Source organism: Microcaecilia unicolor, chromosome 1, assembly GCF_901765095.1.
Source record: "Microcaecilia unicolor chromosome 1, aMicUni1.1, whole genome shotgun sequence".
Lineage (NCBI taxonomy): Eukaryota > Metazoa > Chordata > Amphibia > Gymnophiona > Siphonopidae > Microcaecilia > Microcaecilia unicolor.
In genome coordinates this window covers 430,472,757-430,495,715 of record NC_044031.1, presented here as the reverse complement: position 1 = coordinate 430,495,715, position 22,959 = coordinate 430,472,757, and the positions used below count along the sequence as shown (strand labels likewise).

The following is a 22,959-nucleotide window of genomic DNA, read 5'->3' as shown; positions in this document are numbered from 1 at the left end:
CAGCTTGATAAAAGAGACCCTAAATTTAGCAGAGAGTTATACCATCAGGGTGGCTGTGACCACACTATTCAGACAAGCTGGCATAGCAGATGCAACAGGGTCTAGTTTAAAGCTAAAAAGAATGCAACATTCAAATCTATAACAGTAAAGCAATCAACATCAGGTGGTACAGCACTCCATATTGTAGAAAGGGTAGCAACAACAACAAAAGAGCTAATTACCTCCCAGTTCAGGGCTGTCAGGTCCTGAATGAACCTCTAGATTTTCCTTCTGATTTCTTAATTAGTATTTATTTATTTATTTCACATGCTTGATATACCGCACGTGGTCTAACATAGGCTTCATTGCCGTTTACAAAAAACAAAAATTTTTAAAAACTTAAAAGAAAGAAAAGAAAAGAGGAAAGAAAAGAAGAAAAGGGATTGGAGAAAGGAAGGCACACCATGGAGTGAAGAGGGAACAAAGGCAAGGGAGAAAGAAGGGCAGAGTCACAAAAGGAGAGCTGATGGGAAGGTTATGATGGTAAGGCAAATACAATTCCGAAAAGTTGAGTTTTTAAGGCTTTTTTTTTTTTTTAGAAGAAGCAATAATGGGTTGATCCTGAACCTGATGCGGCGCTCATTCCAGAGTTTAGGACCTAGATAACTAAAGGCAGAATCTCAAGTGCAAACAAGATAGATAAGAAAAGGTGGCGATAAGGACAAAAGATTATTATAGGCGGATCTAAGGCTATTCAAAGAAGAAGGTTATTGCACCCGTCATATCCTTTTTGAATCAATTCAAGATTTAAAAGGATTTTTGAGGCTTTTTCCACTGCTATAAGTGCTTATAGGAATTAATCTTTTTCTGACAGCAGATCTGTTGTTTGTTTTGTAGTATTCAAAGAAGAGTACAGAATAAGAACCTTGTTAAGATAAAGAGGAGTAGAAGGGGCTCTGAATTTATGTAGGTTGAAATAGGAAGCCAGGGTTCAGATGTCAGAAGAGGCATGATGTGGTCAAAACATTGTGCATTGATTGTGAAATTGAATATTGTCAGCAATACTTGGGGATGATATCTGGTTATAACCAAGACTCCATCATGTTTGGCTGCCTAAATGGTTGACATGGTGGAGACTTCAAATTACACAATAAAGCTAGTTTATTTTATTTATTTATTTATTTGTTTGTTTGTTTGTTTATTACATTTGTATCCCACATTTTCCCACCTATTTGCAGACTCAATGTGGCTTACAATATTATATCCTTGGCAGGCTCTAGTTGATTGCTTATTAATGTTTATTATCAGTACCAGATTTAAGACGTTTACATCTGCAACCGTCAATCTGCAAAAGACTGATACCCTTGCTGTGGCTGGATCTTTAGCATGGAACAAGTTACCTTTGATACTGAAGTCTATTTCTTTGATCACTCTGCTGACCTTTAATCCAATATTTGCACTGCTGTATTTGTGCTGAAATGATTTCAGTTTATTTGTGAGTGGCTTGTATTCTGTGTTTTAGATTATGTATATTGAGTTGTCACCTGCCTTGAATAAAGGCGGGTTATAAATAAATAAACATAAACGTAATGTATAAATATGATAAGTGAAAAATGCTCAGATATACCAGCTTATAATTGAAAAAGAAAAACGCCTATATTGCGACCCAAATCGGGAGATAGACGTTTATCTCACAAAAACGAATAAAGCGGTATAATCGAAAGCCGAATTTGGACGTTTTCAACTGCACTCCATCGCGGATGCGGACAAAGTTGATGGGGGCGTGTCGAAGGCGTGGTGAAGGCGGAACTGGGGCGTGGTTATCGGGCGATCAGAGATGGGCGCCTTTCGCCGATAATGGAAGAAAAATATGCGATTTTAGCGAGAATTTAGGGCACTTTTCCTGGACCCTGTTTTTCCACGAATAAGGCCCCAAAAAGTGCCCTAAATGACCAGATGACCACTGGAGGGAATCGGGGATGACCTCCCCTTACTTCCCCAGTGGTCACAAACCCCCTCCCACCACAAAATATGCCGTTTCACAACTTTTTATTTTCACCCTCAAATGTCATACCCACCTCCCTGGCAGCAGTATGCAGGTCACTGGAGCAGTTATTAGGGGGTGCAGTAGACTTCAGGCAGGTGGACCCAGGCCCATCCCCCCCCCACCTGTTACACTTGTGCTGGTAAATGGGAGCCCTCCAAACCGCCCCCCCCAAACCCACTGTACCCACATGTAGGTGCCCCCCTTCACCCCTTAGGGCTATAGTAATGGTGTAGACTTGTGGGCAGTGGGTTTTGAGGGGGATTTGGGGGGCTCAACACACAAGGGAAGGGTGCTATGCACCTGGGAGCTCTTTTACCTTTTTTTTTGGTTTTGTAAAAGTGCCCCCTAGGGTGCCCAGTTGGTGTCCTGGCATGTGAGGGGGACCAGTGCACTACGACTCCTGGCCCCTCCCACGAACAAATGCCTTGGATTTATTCGTTTTTGAGCTGGGCGCTTTCATTTTCCATTATCACTGAAAAACAAAAACGCCCAGCTCACAAATTGTCGAATAAAACATGGACGTCTATTTTTTTCGAAAATACGGTTCCGTCCGCCCCTTCACGGACCCGTTCTCGGAGATAAACGCCCATGGAGATAGACGTTTTTGTTCAATTATGCCCCTCATAGTGTTGTCACTCACAGACTGATATTGCTTAGATGACTATCACATGTATCACCACACTTATCACATAACTAATGCAGCAAATGGAGCCAAGATCACTTGTTCAATGTACAATAACAAGAACATCCTATATAATAAAACACACCTCCAACGTTCTGAAGCTGACTGCATGGACATAAGCCTTGAGGCATTCGTGCTTCTGTATCCATGTCCTGAAATGATGACGTCTCCCACTTCCGGGCGCGTCATCAGCGACAGTGCCCAATCACAACATAGCAGCGCGAGCCAACTCCGTCGCATACCTGTGCTGACGGGGGACCTCAACCCCCGACAGCCGAAGTCCTCTTCTTGGCTGCCGCGGTCGTTGCTTGCTGAATATTCTGATCAAGTTTCTGTGCGTGCGTCTGATATCAGACCATTCAGCAAGCAATGCCGGCGCAGATGAGAAGAGGACTTTGGCTGTCGGGGATTGCGGTCCACCGTCAGCACAGGTACGTGATTGCAGCGGGGGAGGGTTTTTGGCGGAAAGGGGGGGTCGAGAGGGTCGCGGAAGGGGGTCCAGGGGTCAGTAACGCAGAGGGGGGGGTGTTGAAATCGGAGGGAGGGGGAGTCTGTAACTTGGTGGGAGGAGCATGAGGGGGCCTTGAACTGGAAGGGAAGGAAGGGGGTCTGGAACTCGGAAGGAAGAGAGGGAGGGAGGCGTGAGTCTCGGAGGGGACAGAGCGAGGCAGCGAGGGAGGGTGGGGGATTACCTTGCTAGCGCCCATTTCATTGCCTACCGAAATGAGCCTTTTTTACAAGTTTTTTATAATACTTAGAAGAGAGAGACACCCTCCTGAAGACACTACAAGCAAAACACGGCCACGTGTAGAGGGCAACTGAAGATTTAAATGCAGCTGGATTTTAAAGGCTATGGGGCTTTTTTCCTAAGCTGCGTAGGCATGTATGCGCATCATAAGCTTGTCAATTTGGAGTTACCACCTAGCTACCACGTGGCCTAGGCGGTAATTTTGTTTTTTACGCGCGTCTGCTAATTTTTTTTTTCTGCGTGTGGCAGAAACCGGGTAATCGTCATTCTATGTGCTTAGATGATTACTGAATGGTTGCCGCATGAGACCTTACCACTAAATCAATGGGTGATGGTAAGGTCTCAGACCCAAAATGGAAGCTCCAGTTTTAATTTTGCTGCACGTCCATTTTTGGCAAAAAATTTTAAAAAGGCCTTTTTTATAGGTGCGCTGAAAAATGGACCTGCGCACACGCCCAAAATATGCACCTATACTAGCACACCCTGTTTTTCAGCGCAGCTTAGTAAAAGGACCCTTGAATTTCTGAGGTCATTAGCTTTACATATGGATTAAGTGTATGAACATTTTTAGACATTTTCACTCTGTGGAAACTGGACCACTAAAGTCACTCAGCAGCAAGTTTTTCATATACTTGTAAGTCTCTATTCTAAAGTTAAGTATTATGTATAGAGTAATACCTCAGTTTTCATTGACTTCGGTTATCGTCGGTTTCGGTTTTCGTCGATTTTTTCCGCGAAAAATTTGTCTCGGATTTCGTCAGTGTGCCCACGTGACCTCGCTGCTAATTTTGTGAAAACAAAGGGCGACCCATGCATTCTCCTGCTCAGTGTGGCGTTGTTTCTCGTTGTGTGATCATCACCCCGCGCATTAATTCATATGGAAATAATTGCCTCGGTTTTTGTCGGTTTTGGATTTCTTCGATTGTTTTCAGACGGATTATCGATGTATTACTGTATATAAAAAAAGTTTCTTGTTTTTGTACATTGAACAAGTGATTTTAGCTCCATTTGCTGCATTAGTTATCTGATGTGTGGTAATGCATATGAAAGTCGTCTAATCAGTATCAGTTTGTGAGTGACAACACTATATCTGAACATTTGTCACTTATTATATTTGTATCTTAATAAGCAGTCAACTAACTTTATTATATCATTTGATTCTAATCACGTTAGTTGTTTTTCAATAATATTTTCCCATTTTATATATTTTCGTATGGTGGAGACTTGACAACCAGTGTTTCAGCATGGGTGACTAGGGCCCACACAGAGCAGTGGACGCAGCTCTGGCCATCTTGTTGAGCAGACGGGATGGACCGTGTGGGTCTTTATCTGCCACAAATTACTGTGTTACTGTGTGTTACTATGTTACTGTGACAGTGTAGCTGTAACAGTTCATTGAGCACCTGTAAGTGCAAAAACGTATTACATTTTAGTAAGAGAACTCCTAAATATGTTAAGCAATGCAGATAGCACCCATATTCTGCATTAAACGTTGGCCCCACTGCCCTTAGAGTGCCTTCTGACCTTCCTCTTCTAACTTGCAAAATCTAAAAAAATGGTAGGACATATAGCAAAAGTGTCAAAAAATATTTAACTTTTAAGTATTAACTTTTTGGGGGGATTAGCACCGCAAGTATATGACACTTCCTCTTCTAACAGCATACGTTTTGGCTGGGCTTTGAGATGCTTAGTCATAATTTACACATTGGATTGCCCTAAATTCGAAAGAAAAGGATTTATGTACCTAACTCCCCCCCCCCCCCACCCCGGTTTACTAAGCCACTCTAATGCCGACACGGCCTTTGTTGGGTTGTGTTGGCATTGCCGCATGGCAGTTGCTAGCGCAGTTTAGTAAACAGATGGGTTTGAATTTAATCGTATAAATACTTCTGAATATCAACCTTTTAAAGAATATAATCTGATGAGCAGAGATGGAATGCATATTTTAACACTTGACTTTTTTTTTTGTGTGTGTGTATGTATGCATTGTTTTACAGATAGGAGCATGTGGCTACATTGAATCATTAGTCCAAAACAGTTGTTGGTTAATTCAAGCTTTTAGCCTTGCCTGTACCGTGAAAGGTTATTACATCCGTAAGTAAATCCACATAGCATGCTAAGTACTGAAAAGAGATCTTTGCCTTAATTGTTTTTCTAATTGATACCTAAAAATTGTTTCCTGCACATTCTATATAACAGGGCACTTACATTTTAAGCTCCATGTGTGTGCTTAAATTATTGAATACTAGTACTTACATGTGTTAATGTACACTTGCACGTGTATGTGCTGGCATACCATTCAGCTCTATTCTATATTTTAAGCACGCAATTCACTTAGGGGGCAATTCTGTAACTCAGCACCCTAAGTTAGGCCCCCTCGATGCCTCATGCTGAGCGCCAGTTCTCTAGCAGCATCTTCTTAGCGCCAAGATTCCATTATAGAATACTTGCGCAAGGTGACATGGACACACCTACACTTAGGCAAAACCACTTAAGGCAGGTCCATAGCTGGTATGAGTTGGTGCACCTAAGTGAGCCATGTACTGCAGGTATCCTATAGTATTCTATGCTATTCCTACATGAACATCCCCTTCTATTTGCATGCCTTATAGAATAGATCATACTGCATTTGGGCATATAAGTGGTGCAAATTTGTACATTACATGTGCCAAATTATAGAATTGCAAGGGGGCTTTTGACAGGGGAGGGATATGGACAGAATAGCACTTATGTGCATAACTTATTGAATACTGTAAGTTGCATGCTTAAGTGCTGCTTTTAGGTGCATTCATTTACAGCATCCAAAGACCTGGCCTAAGTGAGTATATCTAAATGTAGGCACATTGATGCCAACTTATCTTGGCATTCTATAATACCACTTATGCATGCAAGTGTTTTTTGTAGCATAGGCACATAATCCCCTGGATTCTATATAAGGCGTGCCAAGTAGTGCGCGTAAAATTGTGCACACGGCCAATATATATGTGCTACTCAATTAAGTAACAAGCCGATCAGGCTTGATAATTGGCCAATAATGACTAATTATCAACACTAATTGGAAATAATTGGAATTTGTGCGCACTTCTTTTTAGGCATATTCTAAACATAGGCGTGTGTAAATTCTAGCGTGTGTAGCCAAAAATGAGGGCACGGTAAAGGGAGGAGTGTGGGGGTGTCAGGGTCATGGATCAGATTTACACACATGGTTATAGAATTTGGGGGATCACACCTACATTTAGGCATAGGCATTTACACTAGGTTTTTACTGGCATAAAAGGATTCACCTAAATGTAGGCATGTGCTTACATTTTAGTCGCCATATATAGAATCTGGCCCAATACATGCAAATATAGCACCTACTTTCTAGCACCCAGTTATAGAATTGCCCCTTGTCTATGGCAGAATTAAGAAAGCTCAGACTTGCATGAAACTCAGTGCACGGTGAAAAGAAAGCAGTATGTATAGAAAGTTACAGACTTCCTATGTACTGTAATATGCAGCCAGCGGCACTCAACATTCTCCTAACCACTTCCAATGTTATGCTGGAAAATTTATTGCTAGGCCATGTCCAGACTCTGGCATTGAATTTACAGGAATATGGAGCCAACTACACCGTAGCCGATTCAGTGTGACATTCAGCAGTTGACCAGCTCCAACGCCATCCCCGAAACATAGGCACTAACCGGACATTTTCGATGACACAAACCGGTTAAGTTCTGCTGAAAATGACCGGTTAGCCCCAAACAGGTGATTTAACCATTCCTGGCCAGTTACATTACTTTGAATATCGACCAATTTGTGTTCAGTGCACAGGTCTGATTTCCCCATTTTTGGGAGTAATTTTGTAATGTATTTTCTGTGCGTAAAGCTTGTTTCACACATGGCAAATGACTCGTAAAACGGCACAGTTGAATACACATGTACATATTTATTTATTTATTTATTTATTTGTTGCATTTGTATTCCACATTTTCCCACCTTTTTGCAGGCTCAATGTGGCTTACGTTATGCCGTAATGGTGATTGCCATTCCCGGAATGAGAAATACAAAGTGGTATTGCATTAAAGTTCATAAATGATAGAGTAAATTATAGAGTAAGTTAGATAATCAGTTCATTTCCGGCGTGAGAAATAAGGTGGTAGTGCATTAATGTTTATTAGTGACAGAGTGACTGAAGCAGTCAGGTATAGAGAGTTCGATTTTCTCTTGTTCTGCTAGAGTTTCGTTGTCTGGTATTTAGGATGGATCACTGTGGTATGTCTTTTTGAACAGGTTGGTCTTTAGTAATTTTCATAAAGTTGTTAGGTCGTGCATTGTTTTTATGACATTTGGTAGTACATTCCATAGTTGCTTGCTAATGTAGGAGAAGCTGGATGCATATGTTGATTTATATTTAAGTCCTTTGCAACTGGGGTAGTGGAGATTCAAGACAGTGCGTGCTGACCTTTTTGTGTTCCTGGTTGGTAAGTCTATGAGGTCTGACATATATGCCGGGGCCTTGCCATGAATGATTTTATTTATCATCCAACTTGCATGTACTCACATGTACACTGTGCATAGTCATTCCCTGGGGTGTAGTTTGAGTGGAATAGGAGCAGAGTTGTGATATTCATGCTTACTTTGTAAAAGAGGTACAGCGCACATAGAATACATACAGACCTTTTTTTGCAGCATGTGCAAATTTGTGTGTGAGAATTTGTGCACTACTGGGTCTGGTTCTTGGTGCTTATTTTATAAAGGAACATGGGCATATATGTTGCCTTTATTAAATAGGGATCAAATATGCACTCCTCCCCCCCCCCCCCCCTTGAACCTGGAGATAGTTTTTAAGTGAGCAGAGCATGTAGAATAGCATCTTACATGCTGAAGTAGATATTTACAAGATTGTCCCAGTGCATACATGCAGAAAAGTAGATATCTTGAAACATAAAGGATCATTTTCAAAGGGACTTATAAGTCCCTTACCCTTGAATTTTCAGTAGCACGATTCCTATCTGAGTATCTTTGGCATTTAGGTACACACATGCCTGCTCTTTGGCTGACATAAATACTCACACCCTTTTTACCAGTGGAAGATATCCTTACAGGCTCTATTTTCTTTTCCCTATTCTGAAACCATTGGACATATCCTGTGTATTTTGTTTTATTTTATTCTTTTCCTTGGATGGTACCCTGATTTTTTTTTGCCAGTTTAATTGTGGTCATTTTAGTTTTTATTGGTCCACATTAGCTTTAATAGAGGAGTACTGATAAACTGCAGCTTCATGGTGCTTGTTGTAATCTGAACTTGCAGCTCATTGGTCTCTGTCTCCATCTGCTGGAATGCTGGGCATAATCCATACATTCTGGACTGGTCTAGACTCAAAACCAAAAAAACAAAAAGGCATACAACTGCTTACAAAACAGCAGATAAAAAACAACAAAGCAGTGGAATCAAATGCATTTATTTGGAATAATACCCGACGTGGCCACGTTTCGCCCTCAGGCTGCGTCAGGGGTACAAACTATCAAAAGTGTGTATAAGTATATCATATGCACTAGTAGTGAGATGAGAATAGTTATTCCAAAAATCTAGTTCCACTTTTCTACTACTTCTAATGCATATCAGTTCAGTTGGAAGTAGTAGAAAAGTGGAACTAGATTTTTGGAATAACTGTTCTCATCTCACTACTAGTGCATATGATATACTTATACACACTTTTGATAGTTTGTACCCTTGACGCAGCCTGAGGGCGAAACGTGGCCACGTCGGGTATTATTCCAAATAAATGCATTTGATTCCATTGCTTTGTTGTTTTTTATCTACTGGTCTAGACTCAAGGAAAGAAAATTAGCAGAAATGGCCCTATTTTCCCTTTATATGTGTAAAACCAAGTTAGGTAATTGTGCAATGAAGAATTAAATAGTGCATTACTAATATTTCTCATAGAAGGAAAATGGTACTAGTAGAATTACTTGAAAAAACATTAACTGTTTATTCTGTTCTTAAATATTTGTCTTTATCAGCGGAAGACACTAAAGGCTGTAAGTTGCCAAGTGGTGAAGCTGGAATCATATGGGATAGTATATGCTTCGCTTTCCTACTGCTGCAAAGAAGAGTCTTCATGAGTTACTACTTCCTCCATGTTGTTGCAGACATTAAATCTTCCCAGATCCTTGCATCGAGGTGTGTAATTCAATCTAATAATAACAGTCTGCCTGGGTGAAAACCATCATTGGAAATCTGCAAGATGCAAATCCTCCTAATTTCATCAAAGTATTGTATGAAACCAAGCACCCCATTAATAAACAGTTGTAGTTCAACAGACCCAACTGTAATTCTTAAAAATCATCTACCATGGCAACCAAGATATTCCCAGCATCTGCCAGCTCCCTTTCACTATACTGAATCCAACAACAGCATTCCAACACAGGCCCTGTGGATCTGCAAAGCTTACAGTTTAATTTATAGAAAGCATAATCACAAAAAAAATTCTTGCAAGTAAGCAATCCATGAAGCTTCATATTCAGAGGCCACCACAGGACCAGATAGGCTATCTTTGGTACTCACTACCATGTTCACAATGCATTAGACAAGTTACCAACTTTTAATCCACTGACCAACCCCCTACCTTTTTACTGGCTTGGATATATAACTCATGCTGCACAACCTTATGTGATCAGCCAGCACTGTACCACCACATGGTGTTCTGCATGTCATTGTATTCCAACCCTACCAACATTTGGAGTTAGGCATTTTCACAATAGGTATAGGGTGGCCTATGATGCTGAAAAATGAGATCAACAACTCTCAGTGTATGCCACATTTACCCATTCAAGGGGTTGAACACCTCTTGTTAGAATGTCCATGTGATTCTTATAAGGCCTCACCATTGTTCACAGGCCTACTGAAGAAATGAAGGAATGTCCCATGAGTAGTATCATTCACTACTGTGAAACACCAAACAAAAAAGATAGGTGCAACCCCTACCAACTGCTCCCAAACATCAGGGGGGAAAGCTGTGTCTTCAACGTCCATTTTTCTCCATGGCATTGGCAGACAACTCAGACTCAGCTGTACTAGTGACAACTTCAGATATATTTTTAGAGATGTGCATTCGTGGACGTGCATTCAGTTCATTAGTAAATCTCAAAAATGTTAATGTACACAAAATCAGTTCAATGAGCATTAACCTACAAATCAATGCTCATAAAGCTGATTTGCTTGCATTTAAAAGTTCTTACATGCATTTAAAAAAATTATTAACAGAAATGTGTGAAATTAAGAAAACAAATGCAATTGGTGAAAAAAGGCCAAAAATCTGAAAACAAACTGAAAAATGTGTCCCTGTGCACATCCCTATGAGTTCTGCTCTTTACTGATGAGCACCAAATATATGCCTGTTTTTTTCCTCCCATTTTGTTTAGCAACTGCTTATTTTAATGTAGACACAACTATTCATCATGATCCTTGTTGGTTTCAAGGATGGTAACTGTGCTAATCATGCCCCATGGCACTGGTTAAATACAAGAAGGATCTGTTGTCGGTAAATGACATAAAGCCTACCTACAGTTCAAACTGTATTTACATCCAGCAGGAAAAATGGCCTCAAAGAGCTTCCAGGTCCTGAATCGATCTGTTGAAACTATAACGGGTTTATAGACCCTGCTTTCATCATTGGCCACAAAAACCCTTTTACTACGTCCATAGGAGAGCGTGAAAGTGGAGTGCTGACTTTTCTTTAAAATGTGATATCGATGCCCTGAAGCAGCCGTGCGAAACGCTGGCCACCATCGGCTCGGCACATAAATGACAGAAAGAGGAACGGAGCACGCTACGCTGTCCGAGAAAAACACCCACCATAAAGATAAGTGGGGAGTTTATTGATTCAACATAAAAGTTGTTAATTTCCTATGAAGCTGTAGATATTATTCTTCACCAGCAGGTTTATGTAGTAACAGGTTTTTTTGGCCAATGATGAAAGCAGGGTCTATAAACCCGTTATAGCTTCAACAGATCGATTCAGGACCTGGAAGCTCTTTGAGGCCATTTTTCCTGCTGGATGTAAATACAGTTTGAACTGTAGGTAGGCTTTATGTCATTTACCGACAACAGATCCTTTTTTTGTGTATTTATTTATTTTTTGTCGATCTGTAACCGAACATTTTTCACAGTTTAGTTGATTCTAAATACAAGAAGGCCCTAATCCAATTAATTAATGAGCTCTTTTACTAAAGCTTAGCAAGTGCCAAATTCTAAGAAGCCCATTCTATACCTACGGGCTTCTTAGTATTTAGCATGTGCTATGCTTTTATAAAAGGGCCCTAAGTTATAAATTTTCTGCTTTCCTTACCCTCTTTTCCTCTCTTTCCTCTTCTTTCATTTCCATCCAGCTATCTAAATGCATCAGTATACTTGTGTTTATTTTCTCCCTGAGAGACTTTGGCATCACCTCCCATGAGGGAGTAAAGTTAATCTAAGCCAGTCTTAAGTCTCTTCTTATTCCATCAACAACATCAGAGCTTTCGGAATAAGATGGGTCAGAGGAATCATATAGGTTAGTGTCTGAGCTTAGCATACGGCCCCTCCTCTGCCCCCTGCTCTTCCTTTTGGAATTTTATCCTACCTCTTGAGGCAAAGCTTGTGTAATATTGGTTCAAATGCCCCTGGGGTGGATAAGTGCCACACACCTAGAATTTCCTGTGCTACAGTTTTTGTCCTGGGTGCAGTCCCTCAGCAAATGGGCCTGATTTACCTTTGCATGTTCATCACTTCCACCTAAAAGTTCACGTGGTGCAAGCGAGTGCATACTTGTACAGTGGGTGTGCTCAGGGATGGATAGAATATGATGAGAGCATGGGAAGAGCTGCAATTTACACATGTATTTTATGAAGTACAACATACATTTACACCAGCTCTTTAACAGGTACAATGTCTATGCCTTCAATCTAGGTGCACTTTCTTCAGGATTTATATTACTATTTTATAAAGATATAAAAATTCCCATGTGTCTTTTTAAAAGAGGCAAAAAATAGTTACCGTATTTTTTGGACTATAAGACGCACCGGACCATAAGACGCACCTAGGTTTTAGAGGAGGGAAATAGGAAAAAAAAATTCGGACTATAAGACGCACTTTTTCCCTCCTCTAAAACCTAGGTGCTCCGGTGCGTCTTGTCCGAATCCCTCCCTCTGAGTTCGGGTTCACCCTCCCTAGGGTTACCTCCCCTCCCACCGGCCCTGTCACGACCTCTCCCCTTACGCGATCTTCCCTGGTGGTCTAGTGACGTCGGGGCAGGAAAGAGCCCCCTCTTTCCTGCCCAGCGCGCTGCTCTGCATCCTCCTGTATGCTGCCTGTGACGGTCTTGGTGAGATTCAAAATGGCCACCGAGAATTGAAGTCTCGCGAGGCCACTTCAATTCTCAGCGGCCATTTTGAATCTCGCCGAGACCGTCACAGGCAGCATACAGGAGGATGGAGAGCAGCGCGCTGGGCAGGAAAGAGGGGGCTCTTTCCTACCCCGACGTCACTAGACCACCAGGGAAGATCGCGTGAGTAAGGGGAGAGGTCGTGACATGGCCAGGGGGAGGGGAGGTAACCTTAGGGAGGGCGATCCCGAACTCGGAGGGAGGGCGGGTGGCCTGCTAAATCTCTACCTTCGGACTATAAGACGCACCCCCCATTTTCCTCCCAAATTTGGGGGGAAAAAGTGCGTCTTATAGTCCGAAAAATACGGTACCTTCCTTCCCTATTCACCTAGGTGCCTTGTTTAAAACATTACCCTCCTTTTCCCATCAGCTAAGTGTCTAGCAAAACCTTAAGAAGTTTTACCTATCTGAAGGAGTTTAAATTTTTATTGATCATTCCTTCAGTATAGTTTAGCTTGATGCTCTCTTCTTTGAGCAGATTGTTAGCATTTTTATAAAAACACACCAAGTTGTTTGATATAGAAAGGAGTCCTTCATAACATAGAAACCTAATAGTAGATAAAAACTATTTAGCCCATTCATTGTGGCTAGTGGTTTTTCTCTCCAATTCTTTTTACATTAAGTAGATGAACATATAAATTCCCAAGTAAAATTAATCCCAGATTCTCTTCTATCTTTCATCCAGCCTTTCAAACCTGTTTCTGGCATTACCCTATCTTTCTGTTTGAAGCATATTGGAAATTTGTTACAGTGATGGTCTCTAGCAGTTTCATTGATAGCTGTTCCCGGCCTTGTTACTCTACTGTTTGGCTCTTTAAAAACCCATACTTCAACACCTAGGCCCCCTCCCACTCTTACTGCCCAGTTTTGTAATAATCCACACCATCACCAAAAATAGGTGTGTTCTAAAATGTCCTGCTTTCCCCAAGCTCTTTGATCATGGCCAGTCCTAGGGTCTCTGGTACCCCCCTGCAGATGATGAATTGGCGCCCCCGCCCCCCCCCCCCCCAGCATCTCCTTTCTCTCTTCTCCCACCCTGCCCCTGTCCAGCGATTCTCCTTCGCCCGAATCGCCCCCATCCCCCGCCACCCTTGGTGCTTTAAATCTTTAATTTACCTCCGTTCCAGCAGCTGCGTCATTTGAAAGCCCTGCCTCATCTCTAGCCTTCCCTCCCTTCGTGAGTTTGTTCTGCAGTCCCGCCCTCAAGGAAATGACGTTAGAAGGCGGGACTGCAGAACGAACTCACGAAGGGAGGGAAGGCTAGAGACGGGGCAGGGCTTTCAAATGATGCGGCTGCTGGAACGGAGGTAAATTAAAGATTTAAAGCACCAAGGGCCGCGTGGTATGGCGGTGCAGCGGTGCCCTTGAAGGCAGGCGCCCCCCTGCGGCGCTTACCCCACTTACCGGGTTTGATCGGCCCTGTCTTTGATGGTAGAATTGGAACCATGATCACTCTAGGTCAGGGGTCCTGAAATCCAGTCCTTGAGATCTACAACCCAGCCTGGTTTTTAGGATTTCCACTATGAATATGTATGAGATATATTTGCATTCACTGCTTCCATTGCATACAAATAGATCTCATACATATTCATTGTGGAACTCCTGAAAAACAGGCAGGGTTGTAGACCTCGGGGACTGGAATTGAGGACCCTTACTCTAGGCAGTTTACTCTATCCATCTTGAAACTTTGTCATTGCTACATATAAAACTAACTAAAACAAAATCAAGGCGCTTTGTATACAGAATGTTATGTGGGTGTCTGCATGTTTAATCCCATCGTCAAAATTTATGGACTATTTTTATTTTAAACAAGATGGACTTGAGGAAAATCCACTGCTTATTTCTAGGATAAGCAGCATAAAATGTATTGTTCTGTTTTGGGATCTTGCCAGGTACTTGTAACCTGAATTGGCCACTGTTGGAAACAAGATGCTGGGCTTGATGGACCTTCAGTCTGTCCCAGTATGACAATGCTTATGCTCTTATTGCCTCATTTAAGCAGTTGTATAGAAATTTATTATCTTTTTTTCTTCATGTTAATATAGAGGTGCAGAACTTTTCCAGGCCACAATTGTCAAAGCTGTGAAGGCAAGAATAGAAGAAGAAAAAAAATCAATGGATCAACTGAAAAGACAGTAGGAAGATTATTATTATTATTATTATTACCAGTTCCGTTTGAATTGGGGCTTTCTGTTTTAGAACGTGTTACAGTTTTATCATTAAGTTGTTTCACTCCCAAGAAATATGAATCTAAGGGTTTCTTTCACTAATATGTGCTAAGCAGTTCATGTGTTACTTGGCTTGTGGTAACTGTTAGCATATGGCTGTGGTAGCCATTACACGCTGCCATGACAGTATGTGCTAATTTGCGCTTTAACTGATATGCTGTTAAGGAACAGGAAATGGGTGGGTCATGGGTATGGGATGGGTGAGGTCTGCACATTGCAGATAATACTTGATACCTTACCTTCCATCACCAGTGCAGACATTGTGGATGCATTTTTTTGTACTATCTGCAGCTGCACTTACTGCATGCTAAAGATTGTATAGGAAGATGCTAGGAACATCCTCAAGAGTTATCACACAGGCCCTGCATTTACTGCATGGTAATTTCGGACATACTGCCTAATAAGTGCAAAGCTTTATCTTGCTATTGTAAAAAGGTATAAAGAAAAATTACAAATGTTTTGAAAGTTATTTATTTGCACACGCAGGGGTAATTTTTAGGCATTTTTCTCCTAAGCAATTACTCCTACTGTGGAGGCTCCATAGGTGTCGGTAAGTGCTCACACACAAATGATTTAATGACCTTGTGCTAATGGCAACATTAGCACATAGACATTAATCAAAAAAAATGGAAAATTGGTCATTTTACTGCTGTGGTAAAAATAGTCTTAGTGCCCGGGGAAAAACCCATCAAAGGGTGCATTAAGGCCACTTTCTACCGCAGCTTAGTAAAAGGACTTCATTGTATAAATTGGGACCTGTGCTAAATCAGCATGAGTTAGTGGTAAAGTAACACGTCTTAACTATAGTCCACATTGATAACTAAGCCTCTATGTCATTCAGAAAGTGACTTTAATGATCAGAACTGATGGCAAACTATGTTGGAGGTTACAGTTTTTTAATCGATCTGATAACAAGCAGTTTTTATTTGAATAGTATGATTGAGTACTGAGGCATAACAATCTAATAACTATAATTAATTATTTCATTTTGCTAGGATGGACCGCATCAAAGCCAGGCAACAAAAATATAAAAAGGGTAAAGAAAGAATGTTGAGTATGGCCCAGGTATCAGCTGAGGGACCACAAACTCAAAAGTCTGAAGATGATGATGAAGGTAGCCCTTGAAGTTTTTATGGAGTAAATGTGCTGCATTTGAAATCACAAACCTTGGTTTTGAATTCTAGTAGGGGTCAGAGTAATAGCGATATTATTTACTACCAATAATGTGTCAAATTGAATATGCAGGCATAATAAACATATCCCTTCCCTCCCCCCACCCCAGTAGTGTATTCATTGTGAATTTGTAACAATTAAAATGAACCACTAATCTGGCATGCATTACAGTGTATGCAGTTTTAGATCCCCATTTATACCCTGGTTCACTGCCTCCCTGATACATAGCCGCAGTGGTCAGCGTTTGATTTAACCACAGGCCACTATGGGTTTTTTAGGTGTCATTTCCTGTGCATTTACAGGAATGTTTTGTGGGCGGAGGGAGTATTGTAAACAGAATGCACCATTTGGAAAGAGGGCACACTATTTTGCAAGATTGCATAATTATGCCCATGCACTACATTGCGCATGTGCAATGCTTTGTGTATGCCCAGTGGTTCACACTTGGGCACATTACTTGCAAAGAATATGCACTATTATTGGCACATGAAAAAAACACAGAACATTGTGTTTTTTTCTACTCATTTTTGTTAATAACATGCAATAACATGGGATATGTTGTTGCAAATGACAGGCCATCCCTAGTGCTTTTATAACCAGATATTCAGCACTCTTATCCCAGCACAAAATTTGTTGGCAGATATCCGGATATTCACAATATTCAAAGCGCTATCCCCCGGATTCTATAAAGGTCACCAAAATTTGTGTGCCAAAAATTGGACACAGTCTTGAGGTGCAAATGCAATTTAATTGGTTAATGAGCCAATTAATGGCAATAATTGGGCACTAATAATCAATTATTGATGTTAATTGGCACCATTACTATTTCCACATGCATCTAGCTGCATACTATGCTATAACACTAGGCGCCCAAGTCCTATAGCATGCAACCCAAAAGGGGGTGTGGCCATAGAAGGGACATGGGTGGGTCAGAGTGTTCTGAAAATTTTTATGCATTGTTATAGAATACCGGGGCTGCGCCCCCAAATTGGGCACCAGGAATTACACCTGGTTTCAGCAGTTGTAAGTCCTGATGCCCAAATTTGAGCATGGGAATCAGTGCTATGGGCCTTATTCTATAAAGGTTATGCTCCTAAATTTATGCTCCTCAAATTTATGCTCCCAATTTATGAGCGTAATTTACTTGGATAAGATGGGTCCTTCAATCTTAACTGTAGATGACAGTGTTGTCTAAATAGGCAGCTGCGTAGTTGTTTAAGTAGGTGATCCACAAGGTGCTGGAAGGTAGCTGGAGCTCCATGAAGGCCAAACTGTAGCACCATGAACTGGAACAAACCCTGGGTTGTTGAAAAGGCTGTATTCTCCTTGAAAGCTGGGGTGAGAGGTACCTGCCAACATCCCTTGGTTAGGTCCAAGGTTGAAATGAATTCAGCTTCTCCTAGCCGCTCAATGAGTTCATCCACCCTTGGCATGGGATAGACTTCTAATTTAGTGTCAGCATTCACCTTCCGAAAATCAATATAAAACCAGATGCTCCTGTCCGGCTTTAGTACCAGCACAATGGGAGATGACCAATTACTGGTTGACTCTTCGATAACACCCAGTTCTAGAATTTCAGTGACCTCTTTTGCCATAACTTGTTGCTGGGCTTCTGGGATTCAATAAGGACATTGCCAGACTACCACTCCTGGTTCAGTGATAATGTCATGAGTTGCAAGGTGGGTCTGGACCAGCACTCCAGAGAACATATCTTCATTCTGGCATACTAACTGCTCTAGGTATCCTTCTGCAAGACAGTGAGATGGTCACCAAATAGAACTGGCAAGGGTCCAAATTCTGTTGAGACTTCTGGCCCAAAGTTGTCTCTTTGGACTAGGGCTGCAGTCATAGGACCCACTTCTTTAATAAATTAATATAAAAGATTTTCACCTTGTCTCTCTTGTCAGGTTGGGCCACCTTATAATTGACAGGTCCCGTCTTTTCCACCACTTTATAAGGACCTTGCCACTTGCATAATAATTTACTTTTAGGGGAGGGTAAAAGGACTAAGACTCTATCCCTTGGCTGGAAGTTTGTTGTACCTCTTTCTGGTTGTAGGCTCGGGCTTGACCCATTTGAGCCTTTTCCAGGCAGTGCTTAGCTGCCTTACCTGCTTTCGTTAGTCTCTCCTGCATGGTGAGCACATTTCCATCCAAGTTCCTACCCAGACTAGGTTCTTCTTCCCAAGTCGTCTGAATCATATCCATGATTCTCCTAGATCTCCTCCCTTATAACATTTCAAATGGAGAGAATTCGGTCAAACTTTGGTGCATCTCCCAGATTGAAAACAGTATATATGGGACTAGGAATCCCAGTTCTTCCCATCTTCAGCCACAAACTTTTTCAGCATCTGTTTCAGAGTCTTATTAAAGCATTCCACCAGACTGTCTGTCTGTGGATCATAAACTGATGTCCGTAAGGTCTTCACTTTTAACAAGGCACACACTTGCTTCATGACTAGGAGCATAAAGGTGGTAGTACCTTAGTTGGTCAATATTTCTGCTGAGATCCCCATCCGGGAGAAGACTTCCCACAGAGCATTAGCAACTGTGGTAATTTTCATATTACACAAGGAAATAACTTCTTGGTAGCGAGTGACATAATTCAAGATAATGATAATATGCTTGTTACCCCAGATGGTGCATTCCAGGGGTCCCACAAAGTCCACCCCGAATGGGGTGTTGACATGGGGCATGGGCATGAGAGGAGCAGATGGAACTGTCATAGGACTACTCAGCTGGCAGGTTGGGCAGGAATGACAAAAGAGCTCAACTTGATTAAATACACCCAGCCAGAAAAACCTGGCCAAAAACTGCTTCCAGGTCTTCTCCCTCAGATGACCTCCTAACAGGTAATTGTGAGCTGATTGTATGACCTGCCTATGGTAGGGTTGAGGGACTGACATTTGCTCTACCTCTTTCCCCTCCAGGGTTCCCTTGGCTACCCTATACATCAACTTATTCTTTATTACAAAATATGAGAGTGCTACCTTAGAGGGGTCCTGGTTGTCCACAGGATTTCCATCTACTGAAACAACCCTAGCTCGGACTGCTCTAAGGGACTCATCCTCTGCCTTTATCCTTTCCGGTAGGCAGACCAACAAGTTAGGGTTGTCCAGCCCACCACCTTCTCCCAGATCCAAATTTCCCTCTATGGCTGCTTCTAAATTCAGAGAGCACTGTAGCTTCCCTAGTTACTGCTGACGGTGGGGTTTCGGGAATTTTGGATTTTTTGTATACAAATCAGGGTCCTTCAGTGGGAAGATCTCAGGAAAAGACTCCACCTCCTTCTTCAAGCCACTGATCAGCTGGGCCCAATGGCGCTGAAAATCCCTGCCCAAAATTACTGGGTAAGGCAGACCTGCCTTTCCTTCCGGTTGCAGTCATCTCCAGGCGACCTCCTTAAGTCGGTAGAAAAAACTCTGGAGGTTTTCTTTAATTTGTATGGACCCCCAATAGACATCTGGGGTGCAGCCCACCCTCTCCAAGATGACAGCATTCACCTCTGCATAGGTGGCTGTCCCAGCAGGATTAACATCTTGGAATGCCGTCTGGATGCTACCAGTCAGTAGATTCCCCAGATAAGCTGTACATGATGACTCTGGCAAAGTCATCCAGCGAAAGCAAACCAGCAAAGCAAACGGTTCTCTTTAAATTGGTCAAGAAGTAGTCCGGGTCATCATCTGGCATCTTTAATACTGAAACTGGAGGAGTTGCTTGAAGGCTGGGTATACGGACACTCCTTCCTGCTTGATCCTGAGCGCTCTGTTGTAGCTCTACCAGCTTCTGCAACACTTGCTGCTGCATCTGTTGTTGCTCTTGCCATTGCTCAAAATGTGCCTGGATAAATTGTTGCTGCGGCTGCTTTTGCAGGATCTCTTGCTGTTGCTGCTGGTCCTCCACCAAGGCCTGGAGTAACCTTTCATTGTTTTTGCTGTATCTTTAGTGGCCAGGACTGCATAGTCCACCGGAGTCAAAAATAAAAACCTGCCTATCCGGCACTAGCTATACGTTCCCCTACCTAACTCCTTTTGCCAAATGTCCCAGCATAGTGGTGTTGATAGGCCCAGCACCCAGGAGATCACAGATCCGGCTTCCTCAGACAGGATAAGCTAAGTATCCCACCACTGCTACAACATGTGACACCCCAAGTGAGGGTTGAGGGTGGGCCTATGAAATAACACAGCCAGAATAAGGGATATAAATGAAAACAAGTGTTTATTTAATTTAATCCTGAGGCCTGTTACATCACAGGACCAGGAACAAAAGATAGAACACCTCTGTAGTTCAATAAGCAGTCTTAAGCAGGCCTCAGGCTGGCAAGGCCTGAACACAGTCTGTGGCTGGTAGGGGAGCCACGCCCCAAACAGCCTGTGAGTCTTTCTCAGTTATTCTCTGAGTACTGAGCAAGGCTTGTCAGTCTCAAACAAGAACAAAAGCGGTTTACCTCAGCCAGGTCACAATTCTTAACCAAAGGAGGTGGTGGCGAATACTGGGACTTTGATTCCTTCTTCTTTTTGAGCCTGCTTAACCTCAGTTAGGCCCTGTCTTTACTTCCTGGTTTAGAGTCTACCCCTCCTCCTGGCTCACTTCCTTCCGGGTGGGACTAGTGCTCTTAAGATGGCTCAGGCTGTCTAAAGGACTGTTCTTAAGGGTGAAACGCAGAGTTATATAAACCCTCTTACAGTAAGTTGTAACATATGTCAGGACTTAGGCTAATTACTGCTTGCCCCTCCCTCCATTACAGCAAAAAGAAGTGCAAACCCATGTGGTGAAGTAAAACAATATTTATTCAACACACATAAGTAAAAGCAACATACAACTTTCCTCTAAGAGCCCAATACGGCCATGCTTTACCCTTTCAAAGGCTTCATCAGGAGCTTAACACAAACTGTAAAATAAATAAATAAATAAAATGCCATAAGACATTGTCATATAGCAGGAAACACTTCAAACTAATTAAACATATGAAAATCACAGCAGTTCAAGTATCAATATAGAGGAAATCAATATTACATAATAAGCAAGAGCAAGTAAATTATTTCCCTGTCAGGTTGATACTAAAAACATACAAGATCTTAAATAGTAAGATAAATTAAAACTTCTCACGTGCAGCCAAAAATCCAAAAATGAATTAAAAAGTTCATATCTGTTTACAAAAGGCAAAACAGTTACTCAACAGAGCAGTTTGATGGCCTTTTATTTATTTATCTTACAGTTTGTGTTAAGCCCCTGACACAGCCCTTGAAAGGGCGAAACATGGCCATGTTGGGCTGTTAGAGGGAAGTTGTATGTTGCTTTTACTTATCTACATTGAATAAATATTGTTGTACTTCACCACATGGGTTTGCACTTCATTTTGCTGTTCTGGACTTTGCAGACTGCTTGCCTGTGTGCTTTTTGCCCTCCCCTCCCCACTCCCCCCACCAATTACTCCGCATTATTCTGCATTATCCCTTGTGCCCCAGAATATCTCAGGAATTCAATTTGCTGTTAATACCCATGCTAAAATTGACATATTAACCCTTGTTAATGGCAGATTTTTATCAGGGCTTAGTATATGACCACCATACTGTTTACACAATCATTTCCTTTTGTTTTCCATGGATAAATAAGTATGGATACCACCCAGGAAAATAATCAATTGGGGGGGGGGGGGAACAGAAGAGAATTCTTCCTAACAAAGACCATTAGATAGTAATTTTGAAGGTCATTAGGGATGGAGAGGAAGGTCACAAAAGATTTGTTTGAGCTGTGCAATTCATCAGAGGTTTGGAATGATTAGACTGAATGACTGGATGAGACAAGGCTAGACAGTACCTCCCTGCCCAGCTGGACAACTATGTTTTGCTGCTTCCAACAAATATGAGGTGAGATCTCTGATATCAAGGAGATATGTCTTTTTGTATCTGATAGCATTCAATGTTTAATGAAGAAAAAAGTGCAAATATGTTTAGTACTGGGAATATTTGAGCTGCAGTGTAGCACATGTACTTGCAGAACGATGTGGCACATTTACATATTCTTAGCACTGACAGCTTGTCATATACTTTTCATCAGAGCTGTCTTCCTCCCTTTCTCAGACAAGACAGAGTATTTTGTTCTAGTACAGGCTGTACCACTGACAATTCCAAGTGCTATTTACTCTTTCAAAAAATGGCCTATTACTGCCCTGTGGTATTACTCATGCTGCACTTTGTTTATCCAAATGTTAATAATTTTATAGTTAATGAATACTGTTTTCACTCTACAAAGGCAAATGGTAACACATGAACAGATTCCTAGAGGTATTATTCCACACAGTGTCCAACAGGGATGTTGGCAGGCAGCTTACTTTTGGATCTTATGGTACCATGTACTAAAATGCATTAAAATGCCAATTTTAATACTTGCCTTAGCAGTGCAGATTATACACAAAGGAGAATTCCATAATTGCGCCCCTGCAGTGAAGCGTGCCTTGCACTTGTAAATGTAACAAAAAGTGCCACATATCCCCCAGAATCTATATATGGTAACCAAATTTGGGTGCCAAATTTTTGACACAGAGCGAAGATGCACACGCAAATAGATTGTTTAATGAGCCATTAAGTAAATTCCTTGATGTTAACAATTGTTGCAATTAATTGACAATAATTTGCATTTGTGCTCGCATTTTTCTGCACCCTGTAGATCAGGTGCTTAAATCCTCAAAAAGGA

The 22,959-nt window shown here is 41.7% G+C and overlaps 1 protein-coding gene across 1 annotated transcript in view; it reads left to right on the top strand.

The window, feature by feature from the left end:
* Window positions 1–22,959, top strand: part of PIEZO2 (piezo type mechanosensitive ion channel component 2) — a 556,315-nt gene that overhangs the window by 359,640 nt on the left and 173,716 nt on the right. The window contains exons 26-29 of the mRNA XM_030186524.1: window positions 5,454–5,550; window positions 9,463–9,622; window positions 14,909–14,998; window positions 16,087–16,205. Coding sequence (XP_030042384.1) covers window positions 5,454–5,550; window positions 9,463–9,622; window positions 14,909–14,998; window positions 16,087–16,205 — 466 coding nt within the window. The remainder of the gene's footprint in view (window positions 1–5,453; window positions 5,551–9,462; window positions 9,623–14,908; window positions 14,999–16,086; window positions 16,206–22,959) is intronic.